The sequence below is a fragment of the Alosa alosa genome, chromosome 1 (assembly GCF_017589495.1).
Source record: "Alosa alosa isolate M-15738 ecotype Scorff River chromosome 1, AALO_Geno_1.1, whole genome shotgun sequence".
Taxonomy (NCBI): domain Eukaryota; kingdom Metazoa; phylum Chordata; class Actinopteri; order Clupeiformes; family Clupeidae; genus Alosa; species Alosa alosa.
The window spans coordinates 39,947,437-39,972,787 of record NC_063189.1 but is presented as its reverse complement, the minus strand read 5'-3'; the positions used below and the strand labels follow the sequence as shown (position 1 = coordinate 39,972,787).

At 37.9% G+C, this 25,351-nt stretch overlaps 1 protein-coding gene across 10 annotated transcripts in view; it reads left to right on the top strand.

The window, feature by feature from the left end:
- The window catches only part of LOC125298862 (zinc finger protein 263-like), a 29,555-nt gene extending 4,421 nt beyond the window's left edge, over positions 1-25,134 (top strand). For 2 of the 10 annotated variants that reach the window (XM_048249736.1, XM_048249788.1), the window contains exons 5-7: positions 679-870; positions 1,044-1,095; positions 1,599-3,779. In XM_048249736.1, the coding sequence (XP_048105693.1) occupies positions 679-870; positions 1,044-1,095; positions 1,599-2,422 (1,068 nt within the window). In that variant the 3' untranslated portion in view covers positions 2,423-3,779. Of the gene's footprint in view, positions 1-678; positions 871-1,043; positions 1,096-1,598; positions 5,293-6,016; positions 6,092-6,481; positions 6,586-6,698; positions 7,176-17,102; positions 17,274-18,254; positions 18,995-21,693; positions 24,238-24,444 lie in introns of those variants that run through there. The other 8 variants (XM_048249770.1, XM_048249779.1, XR_007194276.1 and 5 more) reach the window with 8 other exon arrangements.
- The last annotated feature ends 217 nt before the right edge of the window (positions 25,135-25,351 follow it).

The window sequence follows — 25,351 nt, the reverse complement described above, 5'->3', positions numbered from 1 at the left end:
TGGGGATGCCCTTAACCACGATTATTGAGGAGTCAGCTCAAAGCTCCCATATGCCACACCATAGTTCATGCACAAGAACTTTGCTTGCTGACTTAACCCTTTGCCCTTTGCCCACTATTTAAACTAGGGCCCAATGAAATGAACTATCGATTATAATTAGGGACTTCTCCTTTAGGACATACTTAAACATGTTACATGTGGGATATGCAGGAGGTGTAAATGATCAAATGGTTGTTCATTGGCATCTTGAATTATTGTTATTTATTATTACACTGAACAGAAAGTTTCATGTATGTCTACTCATGTGAAGGCACTCGTTCACTATGTTGTCATATATTTTTAACACCTGTACGTTGCATATGAAAAGTTTTAAGTATTTATCAAATAAAGATTGTGTTTTATCTTTATCATTTTGTTTTTGTCTTCACCTTAATGGCCCTGTGTGTTTTTATATAATTGCCTTAACTATGAGACATGCCTTGCACCACTTTATCTGTGTTCTGGAGCAGTGATGTCTTGATACCACCTATCTAGCTTACATTTAGATTGTAATGTGTTTGAACAAGAGTCAAATATAATAATTTTGATATTACATATTATTTGCTAAGTCATACATATTTATCTATTGTAGAGTGATTTTTGTTTTGTGATATTAACACAACTTTTACTCTATTTCAGGCAATGAAAACAGATCTTGACCAACCATTGACTGAGATGGGGGAACACGAGGAGAGGCGAATAGAGGCATCCACATCTTTTAGCCTCGCCGGTTTCAAAGAGTCCGAACTCACAATTAACAGTGCAATGTTTCCTTCAAGCTGCATAGAAGAGCACAATGTGCTTCCACCAATGGAACACAGTTCTTTTAGTGTGAGTACATAGAATATTGTTGAATGTCCAGTGTGGAGCGTTACTGTACTCAAATAATTTTGTCTTTTATTATAAATATGTTGATCACACTGCTTAGTTTTATTAGATATGTCATAATGAAATAGACCATATAGTCTTGTTTGTACATCAATATTTGTTGTATTCTATTTTAGCGTGTGGTTAAAATGGAATCTGAAGAGGCCAACTCTCGACCAAGTACCTCTGGTAAGATACCAGTTTATGCCCTTTTGCCCTTGTTTTCTAAAACTACAGCCTTCAAATGTATAAGTAGCCTAGAGTTTATATTCACTACCCAACATAGTGTATGCCTTTTAAATTATGACAATGGAAATAACAACAGGAGTATTTATTGTATTATGCATATATGTACCATTAAATGTAATGTTTTCATTCATTATATGATTTGTATATTTAGATTTTTACGTTTTGATTCAAACTGTTACCCTAACTGCCATGTAGGTTAGTGTTGTTAAAATTGAGAATGCTTATAGACTAAAAATAGCTTACTTATTTTTCTTTTCAGTTATTTGTATACACTTATATTTAAATGTAGAAAAGTTGTACAGGGCTCAATCAGGATGGCATAGAATATACACGGATGTTAGATAAAGCTGTGTACATCGTGTCTGCTGTTTGCTCTCTAAATTAAATTGTTCCAGTCCTGGTGCCATGTTTCCCCACCATAATTTCTCTCGTATCTCTTGTAGCGGACCAGTGGTCAGGGACAGTTGGTGTGGAGTGGAACGCTTGTTTGGCATCTGAACGGACTGACGATCGTGGAAGCACAAGTGACACTTTGGAGGTCAGTGGATCAGACAGCACTCACAGATTGCAGACTGAGAGGCTGTCTTGTGCAATTAATGAACTTAGAGCAGACAAAATGACTTGGGAGATGAGGACATCCGGTGTACAATGGGAGATAAACTCTGAAGGTCAGCCAGAGAGTCTTGCACCACAATTGGTTTCTATTTTAAGACCATCAGATGGGTACAGCTTGCCGTCTTTGGGAAGTGAGAAGTGTGAGACTGATGTGCTGGTTAAACGAACCAGTGACCATGGGCAAGTTGCACCTGTATTGCCCCAGGTAAACAAAGATGAGTTTTTAGCGGAAATGCCAAGCGTTGGTAGCTTTGTGAGCCCTAGAAAAGACACACGCAAGGCCAAAAGGAAGAATGCGACAAAGAAACTTTTCCCCTGTTTGCTTTGTGGTCGAACATTCAAGTGTCCTAAGCAGGTGGAGATCCACCATCGAGTGCACACGGGCGAGAAGCCCTTTCGTTGTTCTCTTTGCCCTGCCAGTTTCTCGGTCGCAGGCAACTTAAAACGGCACCAAAGGGTTCACACAGGGGAGAAGCCATTCAGTTGTCCTCAGTGTAACAGACGCTTCTCTCTGCGACACCAGCTTCAGAAACATCTGAGGTGTCATTCAGGGGAGAAGCCATTCAGTTGTTTCCGCTGTGGCAAGAGATTTGCAGAGAAGAGCTATGTGCGACTTCACCTTCAGAGGTCCCATTCTGTTTCCATCAATTAGTCACTTGATAAATGGTCTGCGTAAAAGTGCTTTTACAAAGTACATTTACTTGACATTTTCTTCATAGCAGCAGTAATGGGCAATTTTGAAGAGCTTAATTCAATGTCAGCCCTTTTTAGATTGTTACTTTTGTTTGGCCTTGAGTGGGTGGAGTTTGTACCTCCCTATCTAAATATTGAAGTCCTTGAGCATATCAGTGGTGTATTACTTTTCTTCATGACTTGTGGGTGTGCTGTGGGTGACCCACTTGAATTTTTTCTCAAATTTGTCTGTATTTTTTTCTTTTATTCTGCATAATGTGTATATTTGTCGGACAATTCTGAATAAATGAAAACAAAATAACGCTAGGAGCATACAAAAACAAATGTGCAGGGTGCAAGCCTTGTGAACCATGAATGGGATCATGATTTGTTTTTTTGTTTTTTTTAATAGTATAAATGATAACCAATACAAATTGGTGGTGGTGACCCTGACACAGTGTGATTTTGACAATTTGGTTGTCTCATTCCAGTTGGTGACTTGTGAAACTGACAATAAATTCACTCATTCGTGATCCTGGTGTCATCTCTAAAGTGAATTATAATGCCTCTGGTTATTTAAGTTGTATTGGGATGGCAAGCCATTAGTCTGTACTTTGTTATGGTAGCTCTGATCTGCTCTGGAGAGCTTTAATACTGCACCATTTAATAATTTATTAGGTTTCAGATATACTTTAGCAGAAATGTTTTTGCAAAAAGTAGACTTGTAGCCTGGTTAAAACCAGACTCATTCACTTTGTAAAATAGCCTTGGGACTCATGATTGGGAAACGTTTTCAACTCTAGCATGGTGATGGGTGTAGATTTTGCGTCAACTCTGAAATCATTGGTCCAGCCTAACCAATCAAATTTGGGGATTTTGGCTTACTATACTTTGCCTAACTTTACAAACTGACAATAAAAAGCATTAACAGTCAGGGAACAATGTATGCAGGCCTACCTTTGCCATATATTAATTTACACTGTAATTTATGATGTTCGCAGGAATTGCTACTACTGTTTACCACAGCCACTTTCGATTTTGAAACTATAGCATCATCCCCTCTCGTCACTGATTGGTCCTACTTTTCTGGGGTCTGATGGAAACGTTAGTGAATTATGGTGTTCCAGACTAGTACTGTATCTCCCTGAAAGGAGATGTAGGTGGCCAGGCTAATAGACTTGTTTATTGTGTTATTTTCTGTAGGTCTATATTTTTTCCACTTCTTCAGAAATGCTTAGTCTATCTAATTAGCAATCGATCTTTGCTGTAACATACTATCTCTGGTAATCTAATCAGATATGATTCACTGAAGCATGAAATAAACAAAACTATTATCAGTGGTTCTCCCATAGTTTTATTTCCAGGGAACAAACGTACTAATGAAAATGTCCATCTTTTCTGCAAGGTTTGATTGGCACAGACTGTGCGGATGACCCAGTTTATGTCACCTCTGCTTTCAGACTATATAACCATTTATACTTTATTGTTATCTTGTATTTTTATTAATTACATTTAATTAAATTTCACTCATGCTTTCTGAGTAACCTTTCCGGCAACCTTTACTTTCAAAAGGGACATTTTTTGACCAAAAAAACCCCCAAAAAACTTTTATATAACAATATTTAAGCCCTTTAAATACAAGCAGTCTTTAGCCTATTGGTTTGAATTAGCTTATCAACATTACCTGAATCAAGGGTTAGCAAATACGTTTTATTTTTTTAATTGAATAACCGGCCATAACAGTTGAATGTTATGTCTTTTAAGTTGATTCCAAGCGGTTCTTATTCCCGTTTCCCTTTTACATGGTCAAACTGTTGCTCCACATTATAATAGTAGCAATCGTAATAATGATCATAACATTACAATTATTATACGGATATTGCTGCTGGCTATGTAGGCTAAGCATTCCTTGACAGTTTTGCTCAGTGTCCAAATGCAATGTTCCATAGCGATTTCGTTATTTCCCTGAGGATCACACAAAACTACAAGCCCGATTTTCATGAAAGCTGGCGGAATGTAGCGAGGGAAAATTTCTGAATCGCCGGGCTGCCTGGCCCGGGCAACTTTAACTACTACAATGTTGCATGGCATGGTAGGCTATTTGTTCTGTATAGATATCTGCGCTCTCAGAATGATCTACTTTCGAGATGTCTTCAACATTACATTTTGCGTGTCCTCTTGCTGCAGATCAGACATCCCGCTGACGATTCAGTCGCAGTGGCAAACATCCGTTAATTGATTAGGCTATTAAATTGATCTGTTTTAGCCTTCACGACTTTTAGGGAGTTTGACACCATTGCTTGTTTTTCCACTTCAGCCACGAGTTAAAGGGACGCGAGGATGTGTCAGCCTATGACTCATTAAAATAAACACATTTACACATTTTACATGCGTAGGCTAGGCCTACAGCTACATATTTCCACAAGTTTTTAACGTAAGGATGTATTAGCTTAACACTGGTGACAAATATGTTTTTAAAGAAATTGTAAAAAATATTTAATTAATTTATATTTTTAAACAAAGCCAGGGAGCCAACAGAGAGTGGCTAAAGGCAGCTCGCGGGTTGCCGACCCCTGTACTGTATGGCATTGGTTGCTAGGGAAAGAAAACTTATGCTAACCTTTAGCTTACAATGCATGAAAGTTTGCTCAAATTGTTGGAAATTAAAAAATATTAAGTCAGGTGTTGCTGGAACCTGCTTAAATTAAGACCTATTTTTTTCCTCCCGAACATTAATCATTTGAAATAGATATGATCTCACATTGTGTCAACCTCACATTGGGCCAATCACATTTGCACACCACGTCCGAAACTTTTGTCCGTCAAAAAAGAGGTATGCATCTGTATAGCGTAAGTGGATGAGGTTTCCTACAGCAGTATTATGTATGTGATGGAGCGAGAAAACTCATTATAAAATTAGGATTTTAGTGGAACATGATGTTTTAGGAATATGACAACTTTTTGGAAAATAAGTTTATTTGCTAGTTGTAGGCTAACTGGTCTAACCCACATCCAGTGAATTATGTGAAGCTGTGGCTAACAGTGTCAGACTGCGTTATTGCTAACCACCTAAAATGATTGCCCTCCAACTAGATAAACATCAAAATATCAACTGACCAGTTGGCATGGTTAGAAGCTTGCTAACTGGTGTCTTCTGGAAATATAAAGTAGTCAAGCGGCGATGTATTTTTTTTTTTTTACATTTTGTGGGTTTCGAACCCAGACTGCACAATTTAGTTCATAGCATGGGTGACTAGTGGGAATTACCTGTTGATCTGTTCTTTATATGACTATTAATTTAATATGAATTTGAAGGTGTATAGTATGGCTTTAACTTTCAACCAATTTCTTGGCCGGTTGAAAGCCAGCCTGGGGGAGATACCAAGCAGTTATTGTCAGGAAGCAGACAAGGGCCTTTGTCAAGTTTAGACTTTCATGCAAATTTGTTCACATATTTGAGCAGCACTTCCACATAAGGCAGGGTAGTTACTGGTCAGTTTGTTTTCCTTATAAGCCAAACAAGATTCGTCCTGTGTGATGCAGAATATCTCTTCTTTAACGGGCAATTTTTCAGACACGGCTTGGAATATTTCCTTCTGACCAAAACCAAGAAGTTCAACAGACGCTGGAAAGCACATGGAGCTGGCAGGTGGGTTTTAGGACAGTTATAGAATTGTTAATGTTTGCTGTGATGTTTTTCACACACATGAATATATGTAGTTCACATGCAGTAAAGTTTTGGCAAAGGCCTAATAGGTAAAAACGTTCTTCCCCCAGGAGTGCTAGTGTCTCACCTTAATTTCACATAACATTGACAATCAATTCTTCTTATTCTTCTTCTTAGTTATTTTTATGACTACTGAAACTTACATCTCCAGGAGTCTTGTCAGACAAATAAAGACTTAACATTTACTGTCTGAACTATTCTACTGTGACCAGACAGTCTTGTCATGAAGTGTTGCCAGGTTTGCACTCATTATGTAAACACACTGTGTGCTGTTGACGGCAATGTTTAATGTGATTTTTATTTTCTTATTAGTCTTTTCCAGGAACATCTGGGAAAGAGAGGACGAGAAGGTACAGAGAGAAGCTCAATGCAGACCAAAACAGGAGGGAGGAATTACGAAGAGAGAGAAGAATAAAGTAAGTCATTTGTGGTGCTGAATGTAGGTGTTATTGACTCAGTGACTTTTTATTGTTATTATTTGCAATGAATATGGTGTATTGACTGCTATTTTTATGGGTTTCCTGTAAAGATATCTTGAAAAGAAGGCAAAGGGAGAAATTAAACCACGAAGCATACAGTACATGTCTGAAGAAAAACGTCAACAACTTCGTGAACAATGGAGGGCATCAAAAGCCAGATGTCGAAGGAAAAAACAGGATCCTCGAGTGCCTCTTTACATAAATACTGTATCCCTGCCTTATGGAACTCCTGAATGACAAGTGGACTGCATCCCCAGTCTCAAAGCAAGCCTCAACAGGATGTGAACATGTTACACAATATATTTAGAGACATTACAAAAATGTTTTTTTTTTGTTTTAAAAAAGTTTCAGATCCACCTGACATATGGAGAGAGACACTGATCAAACATTGAGTTGAGAGGAGAGAAAATGGGAAAACATTTTTTTTACCACTGTTACCTATTACCATGTATGGTCTTAATGAGTAAATGTCTGTGTTAATGTATTTTCTAATTAAAAGATAATAAAAAAATTAGCAATTCAAATGATATATTCTTTTATATGGTTTACCTACATACATGCATGGTTGTCCAAAGTGACTTACAAAATAAAACAATACAATAGTTAAAAAAACAGTAAACAGCTTTAAAACGTTAGACTACATTAAGGAAAATAGCAATAATAACAATAATGTCGATGCTATATCAACAATTAACTAGAAAATGAATTACCAGTGCATGAAAATGCAAAACATATGATGTAAAATATACATTGTTAAAACAGATAATGTAGAGATAGTTACAATGGTTTTGCTTAGGTAGACATGGTTGTTGCAACGCTAAATAAAGCTGTTTCTATGATGGTTGCTAGGGTAATCATGTTGGTTGCTATGGAAACTGACATACCGGTAGATGCTTTATTTCAATGGTTGCTATGTTGGTTGCTAGGTAGGTTGTGGTTTTATATATACTGCTCAAAAAATTAAGGGAACACTTACAGTTTTCCACAATTGTTAAAACACATTTTTTGAAACCTTCCACCCTTTTCTCCATTCTCAAGCTACATTCACAGAATGTCTGACAGTTCTTGCAAAATAAAACACTCGCCTCAAAAGTTTTACTTGTGCTCAGAACCAAACAGTGTCAGAGTACCGATTCAGTGTATGATTGAAGTGTTCCCTTAATCTTTTTGAGCAGTATAGTTGGCTGGAGTCATTGGTGATGACAACAGACAGTTGGAATGGCTAAGTTTAAATAATTAAATAATTTAATAGTAAATTATTGTAGTGAGGACTTTTATTTTGAAACAGTTGTGGGCAGAGGAAACATTTGGCAGGAGCAGAGCCCGTTTACGGAGAGCCGGATCACTCCCTATTAACTCCATTGTACCTGCAATCTGTGGCAGTTCCGCTAGGGGCGATCACGAATAAGTGCAAAAACAATGGGCGTCTATGGAGCTAGACGGCTAAATGTGTCTCTTTCACCTGGTTGTTGAAAAATCGAAGATTTGATTGTGGTTTCTGCAAGCTCAATATGGATTATAGGTCAAAAGTTGAATGAACGAGTACTTACGTCTTTCAGATTTCTTACAGGTTGGGTCGTTGTTGCCCACAACACACTAGCTTTCTGCTAATGAATGACGTCATTGACGCATTTGAAAGACTTTTTAGAACAAATAAGTGACTCAAAAATATAATACTCAGCGGTGTGTATTTTCTCTGTCCCCTCTTTCGCATGCAACATTCAAATTTCTGCACAAAAAAATATATCCAGAGAAAAGTGGATTTGAGGGGTACAGCTCCATTTATTCGTGCACTTATTCGTGAGCACCCTCATGTGGAACCAGAAACGGAACTGCAACCAGTTCAGAAACCAGAAGTTTCCGGAGAGTGGCGGTTCTCCCCTTATTAGACATTCTCTGGCAGGAGTAATAGTTGATGACAACTGACAGTTGGAATGGCTGATGGTTTAAAATCTATTTTTGTATTTGTGCTAACTTGGCTGTCTGCTTCTTGTGTGCGCTGTAATACACTTTAACATGGGGGTTAAGAAGTGCCACATTAATTGTGAATTAAATGTGAACAAAGACCCAACTTTAGAATAGGAAATATATTCTGTATTACAAAGACTTAATTATGAGTTATTTGTCCACTATTAGCACTTGTGGTTTTGTGTCTAGTTCCATATGAATAGACCATCTTTGATAACTATTATTAGGGGTAAATAACTGTTCTTGTGGTACTACCACTTTATAAGCCCCATACTGAGTCATGCATATTTAGGTCATAATTACTATGCAACAACTTACTTAATAACTATGAATAAAGGGTAATTAGGAGCTTACATAGAGGAAATTCTTAATTAAGGGTCTAGTAAAGGTAGAATAAGGTCTTGCAGAATAAGGTATTAATTAGTGACTTATAATGACTAACAAATGGCTAGTATGCTACTAATATACATTTTAGTAAGCAGCTAATTAATGATGAATATGTGTGTCTTAATATAAAGTGTTACCAAATTATTTAATAGTAGTTGTAGTTGTGGGCAGAGGAAACAGGTACAGGAAACATAACCTGCAGTCTTAAGGGAGTCTTAACAGTTACAGGAAACATATACTACAGTCTTAAGGGAGCCAGATTGTATGTTTAAAGCCTGAGACAAAGTAGATAGTTTAAAAGTTGAATGTAGATAGTGTAATGGATGTTAATAGATAGTTTAATGGGTGAATGAGTGTATGTTTTGAAGAAGGATGGATAGAAAATTGGATGGAATGTGCCTTAAATCCTTGTAGAATGGAGAGGCACCGATAGGTCTTTTCCACTGACAGAAAACCGGCTCCGTTCTCGTTCGCGAACCAACATTTGAACCAGTCGGAGCATTTCGAAACAAAACACGGTTCGGAACATGGCACTTTGGTTTGGAGCTTGAACCAGAAAATAGATGTTTTTTACTGCGAACCGGAGTGAGTGTGTAACTTTACCATTCAGAGGCAGTCCGTCCAGGATTTCGCAAGGATTTTTTGAGATTGTTGCGACCTAAGATGCCTGATTTCGCAACAACTTTTCTAAAAAATTGCGATGGAAGTGTTTTAGCCGTTTGTTGCGAAGAAATTGCAGGAGGAAGAGAAAATTACAAAAATAGTTGTGATTTTTTTTTTTTAAATCAAAGGCAACTAAGTTTACTAAGACCAAAATCACACTGATCATCTTGATATGCTAATTAAAAAGGATAAGTAAAGGTAAATAGTAAAGATTACAGAAAATCCAAGTAGGCCTACTTTATTTATGTAAATGCTTTGACTGGGGTAATTCACAAAGCATCATGTCATATGTTTCAATACATTCATATATTTTGTAATTCATATTAAGTTCATCTTTTTTCAACAATGACTATTCTGTGACCTGCATAATTACTACTACTAATACCAACTAATTATTATGACCGCCCAAGAGCTTGCCGCGCGGGTCATATAGGTTTAGTCAGATTTTTTCTTTTTTTTTTTTCGCAAGATGCCCAAATTTCCGTCAATGATTCCCGGGACACTGAAAGACCGGGGTACACGAAACTTGGTGGACATGTAACCCCACATGGATAGCATGGAACCATCGTTTTTCGTTTTAATCTGTAGCCCCCCAGCTGAATTGGACCCCCTGAAAGGAGGGTAGGGCAGACACAGTTTTCTGTGAATATCTCAAAAACCGTAGGGTTTAGGAGGACCATTTTTTTTTTGTATGTTGATCTCAAGGGGCCATGTCAACCCATTCCATAACCACTCATTTCATGTATAGCGCCACCTAGTTAAACACAAAAAAGTAAAAATGAGGTGGTGTAATTGAAGGTATCTGTGACCTAACATAGTCAAAACTGCACAAAATTGGAAGTGTAGGATCATTATGACACCCTATGTATGCACGCCAAGTTTTGTGGAATTCCGTTCATGGGGGCCACACAATAAATTAATTTATGTTACTATACACCAACTGGCCTGTAGGTGGCGGAGACAGTTTTCTGTGAATATCTCGAGAACCGTAGGGCCTAGGAGGTCCACCTTTTTTTGTATGTTGGTCTTAAGGGGGCATGTCAACCCATCCCATTACCACTTATTTCATGTATAGCCACCTAGTTAAAAATAAAAAAGCAAAAAATTAGGTGTTTTCATCTCAATATCTCTGGCTGACAAGGTCAAAACTGCACGAAATTAAAAGAGTAGGATCATTATGACACCCTCTGAATGCATGCCAAGTTTTGTGTACTTTCGTTCATGGGGGCCTTACAATAAAATAATTTATGTGTACATTTAGTGACGATACACCAACAAGGTTCGGGACACTGAAAGACCGGGTACACAAAACTTGGTGAGCATGTACCCCCACATGGATAGCATTTTTTCGTTTTCATCTGCAGCCCCAGCTGGACTGGACCCCCGAAAGGAGGGTAGGGCAGACACAGTTCTCTGTGAATCTTTTATGGTATGTTGGTCTCAAGGGCCCACATCAACCTGGCTCATAATCACTCATTTGTGATTTGCCCCGCAAAAAAAATAAAAATCAGTAGGATTAAAAGAAAGCCAAAATAAATATTCATCATCATCATCATGGCTGCATTTTCAGTATTGGCTAGAAGTAGTCGTTTGTCCACTAGATGGCGATCGTTGCAGTGAGGCGTAATTTTGTTGGAAGTTAAAAGTGGGTTGGAAAAACAATGGGACGCTTCATACAAGGACTGTAATTTACCGCAGCGAACATCTAATAAGGATAGGGGGCCGATGTTCACATGAAGTGTAATTCCCATTTCTTCTTGAAGCCGAAATAAATCTGAGGATGTTTATCGGACATGCTTGGTTTTACTGCAGGCACGTTAATCTTGTAATATCAATAAGGACCTAGGTAATGTTACCGTTAAGCGTTGGTTGAGTGATGGAGGCATTTGATTTATTGCATTTGTAGAAAACTATAAATGCGGTTATACCAAGCAAATGTATAGCAGCACTGTTTGTATCTTTTCGACTGTCATTTATTGCACGTGCTACAAAATCATTCTGTGCAATGGAAGATTTACCAACGTTAACACGGTCTGATACAGTTTTGCCTATACATGCGTGAGACTGAGGCGCCTGTTTATTTTGTTTTAAGTCGTGCAGGGTGTGAGAGGGGAATCGATGTGCTTTGATTACAGCTTGGTAGTTGTAGTCTGTGAAATTAAAAAGCGTGTCTGTGAAGTATCCAAACAATGACACCTTCATTTCATTATGGCTGCTTTAGCAAAACACCTTAAGCTACTGTGTAGTGGGTCCCATTTAGAAGTGGGCTACTTCATTAAGCTTTCCTTGACTCATGGAGCTGCGTGAATGTTATTACAACTTTTTCGCCCCGCGATATGACAGTTTAAGTCCGCTTGATACTGTAAGGCGAAGCCATTGGTTTCAAAGGAGATTTTATTTGTGTCGTTAGCATAGCCTATTGACAATTTATGTTGTCAATAGGCCTACCTTATAATCCTACCTGTAGCTTAGGGGAAGCTAACAACTTTCTATTAGGATCTAGTTTGTTAGTTACCGTTTTGTCATAACTCCCTGATGCATTTTTGCATTTAGAATAGCCAGAGCGTGTATATCTCAATCGGAAAATTAAACAATATCGGGTGCCTATGGACTAGGCTGGGTGAACCCAGCCTGATCTGCCCGCTATTTATTTTTGATTTCTTAAAAGATTGAGCTTGGTCTGATGAAAGCCAGACTAGCCATGGACCTCAGTTAAACAATGCAAGGGAACATGAATCAGCCTATATTTGCACTAACAATAACGGACAAAAGCTCTTCAACTTTGGCCCGTTAAAATGTGTATGAACAGTCTAGCGGCGCATTTCATCAAAGCCCATTTGGACATGTCAGTTATTTGCACCACTGGTTAGATGTAAAACAGCATTTCGTTTCAGACTAGGCTACTGTTACTTAATTTGTGCATTAACAATAACGTTTCAGACTACTGTTACTTAATTTGTGCATTGACAATAAAGTATTACATGAACTAAAGATGACTAAAATCTTATGTAGAAGAAGAAACATTCACAAAAAATCCATCCATCCAAAAATGACCTTTGTTTTTGATAGCTGTTGAAAACGACATGGAACTGACAGAGATGTTTTTGTTTATAAATACATAAAAAATAAATAAATAAATAACATTATGCTGATACCTTTTGCTTTTCCCAAATACAATGTAGCCTACAGGTGTAAGTGACCTTTCATCAATCCAGTTGCAATGGATGAACTGTGATGAACTGCCCTACTTGTGATTGTTTAGAGATTTTAAAGGTTTTATAACAATTCTACATCTTCTTTGGCTATTCTACAATCTATTCACCTTTTCAGCACCAGTAGGGTACTTTCTGTGCAGCCGCACACACACACTCAGGCATGCCAAACAAGCATACACAAAAGTTTCAAGAGTGGGGGATGGAGTAAAATATGGAGACAAATTGAAGTGTGATTTATTTTCGCGGAACGGATGTACAGGACTGAGCGGCGGTCATATTTTGTACCGCTATGCGGTACATCTAGTCTAGTAATTTCATATTGACTTTTAAACTATTAGGCTACACTTGTCTTTAATGCCATTACATTGGTGGTGTGTCTAATTGACTGTCTGGCACTTTAAGGACATGAGAGTAGCCTAATTACATTTCTGGGTGGATTGTAAGGCTTGCATCTCACTGTGTTGAAGTGGAAACAACTTTTTGCATAGTGCATTACGATACGTGGATGCAATTTGGGATGCTTTCTATGTCACACAAACAAGTGTCTGCAGAGTGTGGCATCTGGCTCAAGTCAATAACATAACATGGGGGGAAAATAAATAAATAATTGAAATAATAAACAAATTGGTCAAAAATAAAATAAAGAATAAAGAGTGTGTGTGTGTGGGGGGGTATTAAGGTAGATTAAAAGCTTGGGAGAAAATGAAAGTCTTTAAGTTAGACTTAAAGCAGTCAATGGTTTGAGAGGACTTAATAATATGTACAGGTAGACTATTCCAGAGTTGGGGGGCAACAACAGAGAAGGCTCTATCACCCTTAGTTTTAAGGCGTGTTTTGGGGATATAGAGAAGATTCTGAGATGAAGACCTAAGTGATCTTGGAGTGCTGTAAGGAATTAGTAGGTCACCTATGTAACTGAGGGCTTTGAAGACAAAAAGTAAAATTTTAAACTTAACTCTGTGCTCCACAGGTAACCAGTGCAGCTTAGCCAACACAGGAGTTATATGCTCACTTTTCTTAGAGCCACTTAATAATCTAGCTGCTGCATTTTGAACTAGCTGAAGTCTGTTGAGAGTGGAGTGGGTCAGGGCTGCATATAATGAATTACAATAATCTAGTCTAGATGTTATGAAAGCATGTATTTCAAGATCGGAGCAAGAGTTTCAAGATCGGAGAAGGACAAAAGGGCTTCAGTTTTGCAATGGTTCTTAACTGGAAAAAGCTGCCTTTGACCACACTATTTACTTGCTTATTAAAATTTAAAGAGGAGTCAAAGAAAACCCCAAGATTCTTTACTTCACTGTGGCAGTTTGCAGAAGTCCTAGTGCATTTTTCAAGATAGAAACATCACTTGGAGGGCCACAATTATATCAGTTTTACTTTCGTTCAGTTGAAGAAAATTTCTTGCCATCCAGCATTTGACGTCACTGAGACAGTTAAAAATATTCTCCAAAGAACAAATGCCATTAGTGTTAACAGGCAGGTAAAACTGAGTGTCATCTGCATAGCAGTGATACTGAATGGTATACTTTTTAAAAATTGAGCCAAGGGGTAGCATATAAAGAGAGAATAAAAGAGGGCCCAAAATGGAACCCTGAGGAACACCACACTTTATAAGGGCAGAGGAAGAGGAGAAATTGCCTAAACTAACTGAAAATGATCCATCACTAAGATAAGAAGAGAACCATTGCAAAACAGAACCCTGGAGACCAACTTCATCCTCCAAGCGTTTTAATAGGATGTTATGGTCAATGGTGTCAAATGCTGCACTCAGATCAAGAAGCACCAAGAGGGTGCAAGATCCAGAATCAACTGCTAAAAGAATGTCGTTTTGGACTTTAAGCAAGGCCGATTCAGTGCTGTGCAGAGATCTAAAACCTGATTGGAATTTATCAGATATATTGAACTCACTCAGAAACCTGAGAGAGGACAACCTTTTCTAGTATCTTTGACAGAAAAGGTGATTTAGAAATACGCCTATAATTCTTCAGGTCACTGGGCTCAAGGTTAGGTTTCTTAAGTAAAGGTTGCACAATTGCACGATTAAAACCTGAGGGGACCACTCCATTGGTTAGTGAGTGATTAATTATGGCCAATACAAGAGGGCAGATGATGGTAAAAACTTTTTTAAAAAAGGCGGCAGGTAAAAACATCTAAGTGGCAGGATGTAGATTTCATATGGGAGACCACCTCAGAAAGCTGGGAGGAAGATATATCCTGAAACTGTTGGAGGCAGCTAGGTGAAAGTTCTATCACTGAGGGATCCGAATTCGGAGGTGAGATTTGAGATTTTATTTTGTCAATTTTATCGATGAAGAAGGTGAGGAACTTCTCACAGATTTCTGTTGAAGGGGCAAGAGTAGATGACGCAGAGGCAGGATTTATAATAGAATTAATGGTATTAAATAAAACTTTTGGCCTATGAGCATTATTGTTGATAAGCTGAGCATAATACTCAACCTTTGCTGCCTTAACAGAGTTTTGGTAGGTCTTTAGAGAATCTCTGAAAAGGTCATAGAAGACCTAAAGCTTCTCTATTTTCCATTTGCGCTCTGCTTTCCTGCAAGATTTTCTGACAGAACGGGTCGTGGCATTCAACCATGGAGTGGTGATAGTTTTGACACGCTTTTGTTTTAGTGGGGCAACACAGTCTAAGGTCTCAAGACAGGATGCATTAAAGAGAGTGACTAATTATTTAATGTCAGAGCAGGTGGAAATAGCAACAGAGATAGTAGGTCAGTGAGAGAGGATGAAAGTATTAGAGAATGTTGTGGCTGTGGTGGAATTAATAGAACGGGCAAAGGAATAGGACTTAGGGGGAGATACAGGGGGACAAAACAAAATAGATTCAAATAAAATAAAAAAATTATCAGAGACCCCAACATCCATAATTTCTAAGTTGGAAACATTGAAACCATAAGACAATACTAGGTCTAATGTGTGGCCTTTCTGATGTGTCGGGGCCATAACAGATTGCACAAGATTGAAAGAGTCCACAAGGCATAAAAAGTCCTTAACCAAAGGTTTTGATGGGCAACAGATGTGAATTAGGGCTCGGATAAAAGTTTTTTTTTTTTAAACGATTAATCTAGCATTATTTTTTCGATGCATCGATTAATCTAACGATTCATTTTTTCAGTCCGATTCGATTTCGATTCGATTCAATTATCTCCCCATTAATTGACTAATAGCAACTTGTACATGTTGATTTACATATCTGAATGAACAAAAACATGAATTCCTTAACATTGGAATATATGTTTATTGCTCTTAAGATTCCAAAATAAAAGACTATACAATTGCGAAGTAATGCATTCTTAGTCAGAGGTAGCATTCAGTTCAGTTCAGTAGTGTATAGGTCTAATTGAGTGCCTGTCACTTTAAGACGACGTTCGTGAGGGAATCCTTGTAATTAACATTAACACAGTTAAAACGCTGCTGATGTGTGGATGCAATTCATAACGTAGTTAGTTCAAATAACGGTTCATACTTCTCCTTGGGACAAGCACTTTTGAGTCTTGGAAAACACTTGGTTGGACATGGTCACGATGCTAAGCGGATTTAATAGCAATTTAGCCCGCCGTGTTCTATGCAATGCTTCTATGTGGCAAGCAACAACAATCCTTCAACAATCGTGAATATTTTGTTAAATGCACATGCAGAGGAGGGGCAGCGGCGTAGTTGAGCAGCTGGCAGTTGATACAGGTGCAAATCGGTTTAATTAGCCCTTTATGATGTCATAGTGGCAATGCAAAGTCTATGGGGAAAAATAAACTTGTTTTTTGTTAATATAAGTATAACGTTTACAAAAATAGAAAAAAAAGATAACAGAACAGTGCATTTTCATGCACTGTAATATAAGAAGATGACTTCGGATAACAGAACAGTACATTTTCATGCACTGTTATGATGAAAATAAGAAAAATACCATAAATATACAAACCATAGCTCATAACAACCACTTAATGATGAAGTGTAACCTACATGCACTACATACATGGTTAAACTACATACATACATAAGCCATTTTCCACATCTAATGAGTGATGTATATATGTTTCTAGAAATTGCCTTGGCTTCTGGAGCCATACATCAGTGAATACACCTGCTTTTATTGTAATATTATGACAACCATTCTTGATCAGTTTCCAGTTGAAGATCCAGTTGTGGAAAGATGAACAACTTCATCCAAGTAAACATCTAATTAATATTCTGCTCTAGTCCTCAGAATTGTCCAGCACAGTATCACACATCACAATGAAGCATCGAGGAGCGAGAGATGTTAATAGCTTGGGAGTCTACTCAGTGGAACAGGCAACAAACTTCACGACTGATGTTGTCTTCCCTTCACCAGATCTGCACCAGAATGAGAGGCAGTTCCTTTCTCGAAATGTGAGTAGAGTACATACTGTATATTGTACTTTACTACAGTAGAATACATGATATGGACCCTTGAATGTTGACATTGACATTCTTACAAGTGAATATTCTAAACCAACAACATCATTTTAACAATCATTTGTGATTGTGTATAACATGGGATTAAGGACAGTAACAGTGAAGAAAGGAATATTCAATTCTCCTTTTGTGGTCACGTAATTTACAGATTCTCAAACAGGCCGGAAGGCATTCCATTACAACAGGGCTTAAAGCAAGGAACAAATCTGTTGCTGAATTTCAGTCTTCAAAGCCCTTGTATAGAATCTCTTTTTATATCTTAAACGACCTGGCCACCTGAAATCAGGCACATTGCTTGAGAACTTTAAGCCAGGGATGCAAACTACTCACCTTTTAGGTCTGAGAATCCATATGAGCCACTGCTGCATTTCAGACAAATTGGAAGTCAGAGGCCTGTTCAGTTCAGGGTACATTCTGATTGGCTCTGGAACTTACGAGTTGTGTGGAATGCAGCATCAGTAGCCTAGGCCTACTCATTCTGATGGAGTTAAAGCTGAAGAAGGGGATGAGGAGACAGGAGATCTAAACTTTGAGAAGGGATTATTTTTTAGGCGAAAAGGATGAGAACTTTGCCAAACGTAAGGTGACAGTATTTGCGTTTTATTTGCTTACCTTTCACAATTCTCTCATAGGTTATAAATAAATAATCTGGGTCAAACAAAGCCCCAGGTCAGTCATTTGTGCTCACAGGGCTCGTATTGAAATAGGAAACGTTGGTCAAATTTTGTAACATCAGTTGCGCAATTCAATTTTTCGTTATTAGGAGGAATCCGAATTTAATTAAAACTCCTTGGCTTTGCAGTCCCTCCAGGATTTTGCAAACTTCTGATATCACAAATTTACCAAACTTGCCGTTTTACACAAATTTACGTAAATTCAAGAACCAGAATTTTTCAGTTCCCTCATCAATTTCAGTCATTTTGGCTTCGACAATTACAACAAACCTGCACAAGATTCTGGAGGAACTGTCTGTAACATCAGTTACATCTTAACTCTTCAGGTAAGAATTTTCTTTCCCTCTCCATTATAGCCCTAATCTCACAGTTTTGCATTTTTGCTTCTCAAAATCCTATTTTTCCCCCTGGTTGGTACCTGTTTGGTTGTTTTTGTTATTAAAATCTTCCTTTTGTGAATATCGGCCACCTTGTCGTGCACAGTCCTCAATTTCAGCAGACATGAAACACAGAACCATGATAAAGGATCAAAGCAAGTAGATCTACAGTTGAATTCTTCTGATAACCATATTAAGGGATTTAAGACCTAAAAGATGAGACTACAAAATTCTGCAGTTCCCATGAGTGCCTCATTATCATAATACCTGGCTAATTTAATTTGGACATTTATGGATTTTCCTTTTTTGCTAACTTTAATGTGAAATCATTGAAATTGTATGCATGTACGATTTCACTAGGTGAAAATGGCCATGACTGCTGCGGAGCGTCAGGCTAAACGCCGTGCCAGACTAAGGGAGAACGAGCAGAAGTATGCTGAATATAAAAAGAAGAATGCCCTGTACCAGAAGAGGAGAAGGACAAAGAAGAAAGAGAATGAATTACGCCTCCCGAGTTATGATACAGAGCTCATTCCGAGACTGTGTCGTGAAGAGACAAGGAAGTTTCAAAGTGGCGTGCCTTGAAGAAAGATGAGACAACAAGGTAAGGGAGCCAGTGCCAACACATGTGCAGGCCTTATGCAAAGGCCTTTAGAGCTATGAACTATGAATCAGCCCTTATTGTACTAGGCAAGTGCTGCAGCCAGGATTGCTATCGTGAAAGCCATTTTGTAAAAAAAAAACTGTCTGTTGGAACTACTGCGAACATGTGATAACATCTGCCTATAATCTAGGCCCTAGATGCAGATGCAGAACTGGCAGTCAACGTCAGCTAATGGGATACACCTCTGTATAAGGAGATCATTACTAAGGCTGTTCCATTTTATAAAAGGGATATCATCTGCCAAGCTTTAGGGTGATGTAAAACAGCAGCAGGCTTAATTAAACACAAATGCATCAGCATTGTATCCACAGAACATTGTGTAGAGAGCACATTCTTTCATGCACAATAAACAAAAGTTAATGTTGTGCCCTGAATTGACTGTTGCACTTTTTTATTTTGTTGATATTCTGTCATTTTGTACAATGAAAAGTAGTTCTGTCCACATAATGTCCTTGGCAATTGAATGTTCATTTTGTCCACATAACAGTTCTGCTATTTTACAAAAAGTAGGCTAGGCTATGCTATACAATAAAGGTGTTGGTCCAATACTTTTTGTGATTTAACAAGTTGGAATTGGAAATTGGGAATTGGAAAATAAGTAAGTTGGGGATATATGACACATAGTTGATGTAGGCCTTTACAAGATATCATATTTTGCTATAGGCTACATATTTTTATGTGATGAACAAATAGATGTCATTCAGAATATGGCAATATTTGATCATATCCTACACTCTGATATTGATACATACCAAGCTTAAATTGCGTGGAAATATCTGCATGCCCAGTTTACTGTTGTATGTTGTAGTGTATGTTTGTTTCATAAATTGGGGCAGATGTGTGCTTGTATCATAAAAACGAAATTTCAGGGATTTAATCAAGAGCCAATTCGTTTGGGAACAAGACGGGACCCTGTAGGTCTATGGCGTTCTCTATTCCTGTGTTGACTAGATATAGAAGGAATCGTGTGCATCTAGCTTGCAGGGCAAACCAGGCAAATCACCCTGTCTGTACCAAAACAACCTTAGAATTTCCCAGCAGAATATCAGATCATAAGACATTTTTAATTAATGATTTTATTTGAACACAAAACCTTGTCACAAACACTGCTGTCATAATTCGTCAAGAGGAATACAGATGCAGGCAAAACATTAATTCTAGTGTTATTGGACCTTAGTTCAGCCTTTGACAATGTTGATCACAACATATCACTACACAGACTAGAACACTTGATTGGATTTACAGGTATAGTTATCAATTAACTCAAATCATGCCTACAAGAAAGATGTTTCTTTGTTGCCATTGGCAACTGTACCTCAACACTAACGTTCTTGACCTGTGGTGTTCCCCAGGAGTCGATCTTGGGGGCCACTATTATTCAACCTTTATATGCTCTTACTTGAAAATTCATCAAAAACAATTTTATTTCGTATCATAGCTATGTTGATGACATTAAAATCTACTTAGCTCTGTCATTTAATGACGATGTCTCTTTGCCAATACATTGAACAAATTAACAACTGGATGTCTCAAAATTCTTCATCTGAACAAAGACAAAACTGAAGTAATTATACTTGGTATACTTGGCATGACATACTACTCATCTTGACAAAGGGCTTCAAGCAAAGTATGCTGCTAAAAATCTTGGTGTCTTAATGTACAGTGATTTAAATTTCAACAGCCACATGAAAACAAACGTAGAGGTCTTATCTTAAAACATGATTTAGAAAAACTCATTCATTGATTTATCTCCAGTAGGGTTGATTACTGTTGATTACTAGGCTGTTCATGAAAACTAGTAGTGACCACACTACACATGGTAAAAGTACTGACCACATTACTCCAATACTTCAGTCACAGAATTGATTTTAAATCACTCCTGCTTATTTATAAATCACTAAATGGAGCAGAACCTAATTACCTATCAAGACATATTTCAGCAGTACACACCCTCCAGACCTCTCAGGTCACAGGAGAAATATTTGTTGGTAAAAACCGCTGTCAGAACTAAACAGGGTGAAGCAAGCTCTAGCTGCTATGCGATTCAGCTTTGGAACCACTTCCGGATGACATCAAAAATTCCCCAACACTTGCTATTTTCAAATCTAGACCGAAGATTATACTGTTCTCAGATGCTTTCTGCTAACTGATCAAATTCAATTCATGTTAATCAGATGCACACTGTGTTTTTATTTTAACAATTTAAGCAATATTTGTGGCTCAATATGTATATGTGTATATAAATACTTAATTCAAACCAACAAAAGAGATAAGCAAGGGTTTGGTTTTAAACAGATTATTGTAAGTGGAAAAGTTGCAATGTTGGTCACACTGTATTAATGTAATTACTGAAAAATAGACACTGTTAAATGTGCTACATTAGTACACATTCTACTTACAGTAATTTGGAAAAACAAATTTGACTGAACTTTTTGTATAAGAATATTTTGTAATGTCAGTCATGCTCCAAACTCACACCACAAAGAACATTGCTGAAGACATGTCAAGAAAGGGTCAAGTAAAGTTTGCCACAGAAGCTCAGCCATGGAAAAATTACGTCGTTTGACATTGCCACATTTAAAGTCACTGAATTCTGGTAAGATAATCAAGGTACTAAATATATCAATCTTCTTTTACAGTTGAAGAAGGACCCTGAGGACCCCCATTCTTCCGACAATTCTGAAATGCCTGTCTCAACACTTGTGCAAATATGCACACGACAGAAGCCTGGAAAAAGGAGAGAAAGAAAGAAAAATTTGACTTGCCCAATTTGTGGTATAGGAATTCGTTATCCAGTAGAGATGAAGATCCACCAACGGGTACACACAGGCGAGAAGCCATACCGCTGCACAGTATGTCCAGCTCGCTTTGCACAGTCAGGATGTCTGAAGGTCCATCTGAGGTGTCACACCGGAGAAAAGCCATACGCTTGCCCTCACTGTGGGAAATGTTTCTCCTTGTCCAGCACCCTGAAAACTCACATAAGACTTCACACAGGAGAAAAGCCATTTGGTTGCTCATACTGTGTCAAAAGCTTTGCGTCAAAGAGATACCTCCAAAGACATCAGAGGAGAGTTCATACAGGAACCGCGTCTACTGAAGCTAACCACTGAATTGTAGTATATGTTACATTTTGTAGACGTTAGGATATTTTCCAATATATGCTCCTGTTGGCAGCTTGACAGCAGTGAGAGAGCCATTAAATAGCAACAGATGTGCTGATTGTAATTGGGAGTGAATCTTTATTTGTTTGTTGCCAATGTCCCTTAATTCTATTTCATATTCTTTGCTGAATTAGTTGTTTTATGCTCATGTGATGTGCTTGTATATATTATGACAGCTACAGTGTATGTTCAACTGAAAATAAAATTCTCTTGCAGAAGGAGTGTATTGTAAGGAGTGAAAATCCAGTTTTGAATCCTCTTTTAAAATATTTTACATGTGCAAAACAGATAACAATTGTGTTTTAAAGATATGTATGTAAATCCTAAGGTCCACGTCCATTACATCCATTTTGCACTCCATAATAAATAGCTATATAGGGCTTACTTGGATTAATGTAGAGGATGTCAAGTGTGCCATTATGCCATATTTACCACACATTTCCCCCATTTTGTTATGAAACTTACTTTCTCTTTATGAAGAGAGTCTGGCCTCTGATGATTGGGAAATGTTTCCTCTCGTAACTGGCGTAGACTTTGCATTATCTGCCAATCACATTGATCAGGGATTCCTAACGTTACTTCCTACTTTGCCTAACCTTTACATGAATTTACATATTACATATATATTTTATTTTTTTTATGTTTGGAGTAGTAGTAGTAGTTACTACTTCCATTTATCACAGCCACTTTCGATTTCGAAACTATAGCGTCATCCCCTCTCGTCCCCCTTTGTGTCCAAGGGAAACGTTAGTGTATTGTTTGGCAGACTAGTATTTCACTGAAAGGAGATTCTAGGGGAGCATGGCCAGGCTAATGAAGCTGAAGACCATAAAGGTCTTGGTTACTTCATTCCTAGAGGAGATTTCAAATCTAATCAGACCAGAACCAGAAAAGAACTCAAAAGACCCAGATTGAAATGGTCAGGAGGATAAGTGCATTAGACTCGTAGTTTGACAAACAACTGTTTTACAGGTTGATCAGTTGGATGATGAGATGAGGATTTATGGTGAGGAGTATATTCCAACCAAGAAGAGAAGGCCTGTTGAACGACAGCCCATAGAAGATGTGAAAAAAATTGGGGCACTACACTTGCCAAAGATGGTGGATGGATTGAATGCATCACGATGCAGAAGAAAAGGATGCAAAGGGAAAACGTTTATCAAATGTATTAAATGTAACATGTATTTGTGTGTTTCAAAGACAAAAAACTGCTTCCTGTTGTACCATGCATGATCTGTTGGCGGTGCTGAGGTGACCTAACAACTCAGCTTTAGGTGACGATCAGATGTGCAGAATGCTATTTAATCAAAAAGCTCCACAATGTGATGTTCTTAAAATTATGTTTTACTATTCAAATGTGTTTCTCTCATCTGTTTCTTAATGACCATGATATGAGTTATAACAAAAAGTCAACACAGAAAAACAATACAACTATTTTTAATATTGATGACATTATATTCTGGGATCAAACAAGACTCTTGCCCAATACAAGGGACAGGTGATGGGAATAAATTAATACCGGAACATGTGAACATGTTTCTTTAAACCTTAATACAATCATAATACTTGTGCTATCTATGTTGATCAGATTGAAGAGGAAACCTTGTGAGAAGTTAAGCAAATTAGAGGATGCAGGAGCACTTGATATGTTATGTCAAGCAGAGGAAATGTAATGATTTTGGAGTGTTTCAGTGCAAGTAAGATAAGCTATTGTATTCATACAATCCAGTCTTATCACTGTTTTACATGCCATCATATGTGAACTGGGGGCAACAGGTCAATTATCTGAAGCAAGCTTCAAAGCAATGCCAAATTTCAAATGCTGTTAAGCAGAAACATGCTCGACAGGTCTGTCACAGTTCTGGGATGGGCTACAGAAGGTGTTTGTGTTGAATAATTCCCATTTCTTCCAAAACCAATACCTAGAGTGCTAAAGGTCAGCAAAGCTGTAATTGCAGAACATGTAGCATTATTTGATGAATGTAAAGTCTGCTGAATAAATAAGTTAAAAAATGTTAATTCATTGTCAATTGCTTATTTCCATTTTTTCATAGCAAAAGTATAATTATCTGTCAAACCCATAAAGCGATTGATGCTTGAAGCATGACCTTGATGGTTGATGCATCATGGATGGATGGAATGCACAATTGTACTGATTTGGAATGCATGACTGTACTTATATGGAACTGTACTGAGAACATTTTCTATTCCTCTATTTTCTTGCAGTTCATGACGGCTGAGGATCGTAACACTGCAGATTCCACATGGTCACCCATCACAACGTCCATCCAAAGACCTGGACAAAAGAGGTCTGACAAGAAGCGTGAAAGGAAAAAACGTCTAACCTGTTCAGTTTGTGGTCTTTTAACTCGTTGTCCAGCAGACCTGGTGATCCATCAACGTGTCCACACGGGAGAAAGGCCATACTGCTGCTCTGTATGCCCAGCCCGTTTCACACAGAAAGGATATCTAAATGTCCATCTGAGGGGTCACACAGGAGAGAAGCCATACAGTTGCCCTTGCTGTGAAAAGTGCTTCTCAAAGGCCTCCTCTCTGAAGACTCACATGAGGCTGCACACAGGAGAAAAACCATTCAGTTGTGCATACTGTGACAAGAGCTTTGCATCATCGAAATACCTTAACAAGCATCAGAGGAGAGTTCATACAGGGGTCATGTTTAGTGGAGAAACTAGCCACTGAATTGTAGCCTAACATAGTATTTAGTAATTCTGGAGTGGAAAACATGACGTGTTGCATGGTGTTAAAATGACCTTAGCCAAGCCAATTAAGCAACTTGATTTATGTTTCATATTAATTGTTGAAATATTATCCATACATAGAACATATCACTGCGATGTCACATTCATGTACTGCCATATACCACATGTAAGATTAAATGAATTCTAATCCCAACAATTATCAGTTTCTGAAATCGTAATTATGGCTGCTGAGGACAAGTCTACCAGGACCAGGAGGACATCAAATAGGCCTAGATTTGTCAGCTACAAGGGCCAGAATTTTACAATTCTCACCAAATTAAAGTTATTTTCTGAGAGTGAGCAATAAGGTGTAACCAGAGAATGTCTAACACGGGGCTCTGGTGTAACCATTTGTAATGTATCCATGGTGTCCG